General features: G+C 48.7%; 1 protein-coding gene across 1 annotated transcript; it reads left to right on the forward strand.

The window, feature by feature from the left end:
- Positions 1-1,651: 1,651 nt before the first annotated feature.
- LOC140478751 (ras-related protein Rap-2b) lies at positions 1,652-4,905 on the forward strand. The gene is made up of 2 exons (XM_072572084.1): positions 1,652-2,688; positions 4,275-4,905. Exon 1 carries the CDS (start codon positions 2,093-2,095, stop codon positions 2,642-2,644), a length of 552 nt encoding a protein of 183 aa, XP_072428185.1. The 5' UTR covers positions 1,652-2,092; the 3' UTR covers positions 2,645-2,688; positions 4,275-4,905.
- The last annotated feature ends 667 nt before the right edge of the window (positions 4,906-5,572 follow it).

A 5,572-nucleotide genomic window follows, 5' to 3' on the forward strand; every position in this document is an offset into this window, starting at 1 on the left:
GCTAGGGGCAAGATAGGTGTTATGGCAATAGGTGGATATAGGTAGGAGGTGATGGTGATGGGTCAACGGGGAAGGTGGAGCAGATAGGTGGGAAGGAAGATGGACAGTTAAGACAGGTCAAGAGGGCAATGCTGAGTTGGATCTGGGATGAGATGGGGGGGAGATTTGGAAACAAGTGATGTCGATATTGATGCTGTGTAGCTGGAGGGTCCCAGGGCAGAAGATAAGGCATTCTTCCTCCAATTGTTGGGTGGCTTTGACTTGGTGGTGGAGGAAGGCCAGGATTTGCATGTCCATGGGGAAGTGTGAGAGGGAGTTGAAGTAGTTGGCCTCAGGCCAGTGGGGTTGTTTGGTGCGTGTGTCCCAGACATATTCCCTGAATCGCTCCATGAGTTCGCACTCAGTGTCCCCGATGTAGAGGAGGCCACATCAAGAGCAACGTATTCAGGATTTGAAAGATCCTTTAGGGCCTTGGACAGAGGTGAGGAGGGAGGTGGATCGCAGGTTTTACACGTCTTGCGGTGGCAAGGGAAGGTACCGGGTGTGGTGTGGAGGTTGGTGGGAAGTTGCAGAGGGAATGGTTTCTACAGAATGTAGATACGGGTGGGGAGGGAAATATATTTTTGGTGGTGGGGTCTGATTGTAGGTGGTGGAAATGGAACAGGATAATGTGTAGTATCTGGAGATTAGTGGGGTGGAAGGTGAGGACCAGGGGTGTTCCATCCTTGTTGCAGTTGGGGGTGGAGGAGTTTGAGGACGGAGGTGCGGGAAGTGGGCAAGTTGCGATTGAGAGCATTGTTGATCATGTGGGAGGGGAAATTGCAGTCCTTGAAATAAGAGGCCACCTGGAGTAGAATTGCTCCTCCTGGCAGCTGATACGGGGGAGGCGGAGGAATTGTGAGTAAGGATAGCATTTTTACAGGGGTGAGGTGTGGGAGGAGGTGTAGTCAAGGTAGGTATGGGAGTTGGTGGGTTTGAGATAGATGTCCGTGTTCAGTTGGTCGCCGGGCACAGAGTCAGAAAGGTCCAGGAAGGGGAGGGAGGTGTCAGAGATGGTCCAGGTGAACCTGAGGTCAGGATGGAAGGTGTTGGTGAAGTTGATGAACTACTCAGCCACGGGAAATGCAAGGTTTCCAGGGATTGGGTGGGACGCTGTTCAGAGAGTTGGTGTGAAAAACGTGTTTCCACACTGTAGGAATTCTATAGCTGCTGCTGAGCCTTTCCAGTAATGTCTGATTTCCATGAATGCACAATTTTTTTCCATAAAAAAAGACTTGTTGATGCCCCCATCACCGTTATACAGTCATAGAATCATAGAGATGTACAGCACAGAAACAGACCCTTCGGTCCAACCCGTCCATGCCGACCAGATATCCCAACCCAATCTCGTCCCACCTGCCGGCCCATATCCCTCCAAACCCTTCCTATTCATACACCCATCCAAATGCCTCTTAAATGTTGCAATTGTACCACATCCCCTGGCAGCTCATTCCATACACGTACCACCCTCTGGAACAATTCCCTCTTGGCCTCCCCTCCACCGACCATCCGTGTGGTGATGGTGGGACCCGGTAGATTTTACTTTCTGGTCTCGCCCCTTTTAAGAGTTGAGCTCCTCCGACGTGTCCACGCCCTGCGAAAGCCCTGCCTTGTGTCTGTGTGTCAATGGGAGGGAAGAGCGTGGGAGAGATTGTTCAGGCTGTTCTCTCTCGTACGGCCAAGGAGGAGGGGGAGAAGGCACTCAGACCAGGACAGAAAAAGGCAGCTGCATTGGCGAACAAATGCCGGGATCCCCTTAGATAACTGGAAGGAGACCAGGAATTGGATTTGAAATAAATAAGGAGTCGCGGAGCCAGAGGGAAAAGAAAGGAGCCGAAGATTTTTTTTCTCTCTCTCTCTCTCTCTCTCTCTCCCTCCGGGTGGTTGCATTTGTCCTTTTCGTTCCTTTTCTTTTTGCCCCTTTCTCTTTTCCCCCCCTCCTCCCCAGATCGATTTCTGATTGTAAATTCTGCAGGGGTCTACTCAAGCGCCCCCACACCCCCTCCACCCTACCCGACCCTAACCGAGGGGAGAAAGTGGCTCTGGGCACACCATGAGGGAATACAAAGTGGTGGTGCTGGGCAGCGGAGGGGTGGGCAAGTCAGCGCTGACCGTGCAGTTTGTCACCGGTTCCTTCATCGAGAAATACGACCCGACCATCGAGGACTTCTACAGGAAGGAGATCGAGGTGGACTCCTCGCCCTCGGTGCTGGAGATCCTGGACACGGCGGGCACCGAGCAGTTCGCCTCCATGCGAGACCTGTACATCAAGAACGGCCAAGGCTTCATCCTGGTCTACAGCCTGGTCAACCAGCAGAGCTTCCAGGACATCCGACCCATGCGGGACCAGATCATCCGGGTGAAGCGCTACGAGAGGGTGCCCATGCTGCTGGTGGGCAATAAGGTGGACCTGGAAGGGGAGCGGGAGGTCTCCTTTGGCGAAGGCAAGGCCCTGGCCGATGAGTGGAACTGCCCTTTCATGGAGACTTCGGCCAAAAATAAAACCTCCGTGGACGAACTGTTTGCAGAGATCGTCAGGCAGATGAACTATGTGGCTCAGCCCAATGGGGATGATCATTGTTGCTCGTCCTGTGTTGTCCTGTGATAGATTTCTATATAAATATATATTACACGTTATTAAAAAAAAAGGTGAGGCTTGAATTCTTGTTTTTTTTTTGTTTAAAAATAATCATTTTGGAGGGAGAGGGAGTGCTCTCCACTAACTCTCCCCCCCCCCCACTTTTTTCTCGTTTTTGTTTTTAAGAAAAGTGAGGGAGGGAGAGGGAAGTGTGAAACATTTCTCTAAATGTTTTTTTTCTCTCCAATAAATTGCCCAGAGATGAAGCTCATGTGATGGAAATGTGGGGGATGGGGAGACAGATTGAACCACCCCCTCCCCTCCCGGCAGTGATGCTACTGTTAGGGAGACAAGTTATAACCAGCACTGTGTGTGTGTGTGTGTCTGTCTCTGTACACCCGGAAAGAAAGCTGTTTCACTTAAAATGGGGGGGATGGGGCGGGGGGAGGAAATGTGTTAAAACTGCATGTGTTAGTGAGAGCATCAACTACTGCTCGGGTTTAATTCTGCCTCCGCGAGTGTGTCTCCTTTACTGTGTGTGTGTGTCTCTCTCTCTCCCTCTATGTGCCTGTGGGTGTCTGTTTGAATGCCCCTCTGTGTATATGCCTGTGTGAGTCTTGTCTCCCTCTCTGTCTGCATTTGCCTATGTGTGTGTCTCTGTATGTTTTTCTCTCTGTATGTGCCTGCGTGTCTCTGTATCTCCATTTCTATCTGTCTGCATGTGTATGTCTCTATCTCTGTGTGTCTGTGTCAATCTCTCTGTGTGTGAATCTTGTACTCTGTCTGTATGCTTGTGTGTGTGTCTCTGTATCTCTTTCTCTCTGTCTGTATGTGCCTGTGTGTCTGTGTCTGTTGCTCTCTGTCTGTACCTGTTTGTCTTTGTATCTCTCTCTGTCTGTATGTATCCATCTGTATCTGTCTCTCTGTTTGTATGTGCCTGTGTGTCTTTCTCTCTGTCTGTATGTGCCTGTGTCTCTGTCTCTGTATCTTTCTCTCTGTACCTGTCTGTATGTGCCTGTGTCTCTGTCTGTCTTCTCTCTCTTTATGTCTCTGTGTGTCTGTCTCTGTGTCTGTATGTCTGTGTGTCTCTGTCTCTGTGTGTCTCTGTCTCTGTGTGTCTCTGTCTCTGTGTGTCTCTGTCTCTGTGTGTCTCTGTATTCCTGTGTATGTGCCTATTTGTACGTGCCTATGTGTATGTCTTTGTATCTCTTTCTCTTTATGTCACTGTGTGTGCATGCATATCTCTGTATCTGTGTGTGTGTATGTCTCTGGATCTCTCTGACTGTGCCTATATATGTGTGTGTGTATACCTGTCTCTCTGGATCTGTGTCTCTGTCTGTGCCTGTATGTGTGTCTCTGGATCCCTCTGTGCCTGTGTGCTTTTCTGTGTGTCTCTGTTTGCAGGGTTTGAGACGAGTTGAGTTGGCAGGCACAGATTTGCATTGAAAACTGTAAAGGGGGAGGGGAGAAAAGATTTATTTTAGAATTCAGTTGACTGTATTTGGTACAATCTAGTCTTTTGTTCACTGCAAGGGAGGTTGGGGGGGGGGGTGAATTGTAAGTGAATCTTAATGAATGATGAATTGCTGATCTCTTTAATGTTTTTTGTCCCCTTCTGTTCCCTCCCCCATCTCCACTTTCCCCTCTCTCACCACAGGCACAGAGTTTCTATGCAAAGTTGGAAATATGGATATTTGACATCCCATCTCTTGTGGCACCAACGTAAACTTTGGAGACACTGTAACAGATGCCACACGATTTGAATCAGAGCTCCATCTTACTGCTGTTTTATTCATGGGGTGTTTAGGGGTGTGGGGAAAGCAAAGTACATCTATTTTTTGTTGAACTGCTGTGACTTGATTTTTGCCTCCTCTTCCCCTTTTTGTCCTTCCCTCCCCTGCCCTTTATCCTGTCTCCCCCTCGCCCCACCCCCATCCCCTCCCCCACCACCACCCCATTGACAGAAAAGGGGAAAGGTAGGGCAAATATATTTAACGTAAAATGCGACAATGGTTATTTTTTTGAACTGTGTGCTGTGAATGTGACAACCGTGGACTTGTACAAACAAGGGAGGAGAGAGAAGACTGATGAATGGACATCTAGTGAGCCCAGGAGGGTGCAGACAATTACTGTGCTGTGGTCCACAAACCGGCTGATCGCAGGCCACCAACCGCCCTTGTGTCTAGTGCCTTTGAGATTCCACTGTCAATGCAGTACGTGCCAATCTGTGAAAGCCTCCATGCCATCCCATGAGCTGCCGGCGCACAAAATAAAAGTACTTAAAACTTTCCTTTGAGTGATCCTGCATAAAGCATGGCGAGAGTGAAAAGAGCCTCTCTTGATGGAATCTACACAGAAGTTTGGGTTTTTCCACCCCCCCCCCACCCAATATTTTCCTTGCTTTGCCTACATCGCAGGTTGTTAGGAAATCTAGCTTCCCTTTTTTTTGTTAATTTCTCCTCCGCTGTTGTTTCCACAGGACCTGTATCATCCCTCACTTTGCGATTCTGTGTATTAATCTAATCTCTCTCTCACTCTTTCTCTTCAGGCCAACACTGACCGAGATGGGAGGGCAAGGGGGAAGGAAGGAAGGGGGGGCGGGCAGAGGGGGGTGGGGGAAATCTTAGTCTGGCACACCAAGGAATTCTAACATCCTCTATATGTTACAAATCCAGATGTGCATTTAACAGCTGTGTCTGTTCTGAGACTTTTAATACAAAGTGCATTTTTATATAAAAGAAACAAAACTGTATTGAGCGTTGGATGTTTTATTGTATGTCCTGACAATTCATATATGATAACTTAAGAGAAAGGTGCGGTCCCATTGTCAATCTGCATGTCATCTATTGGTTTGTTCACTGTATGCAATAACTCGTTTTCCTGGGAAGGAAAGGAATGAGTGTTGTGGCCACTATGAAAGCGGGACCAGTGAATCATTTGAAAGAACAGGATGAT

Source organism: Chiloscyllium punctatum, chromosome 6 (genome assembly GCF_047496795.1).
Source record: "Chiloscyllium punctatum isolate Juve2018m chromosome 6, sChiPun1.3, whole genome shotgun sequence".
Lineage (NCBI taxonomy): Eukaryota > Metazoa > Chordata > Chondrichthyes > Orectolobiformes > Hemiscylliidae > Chiloscyllium > Chiloscyllium punctatum.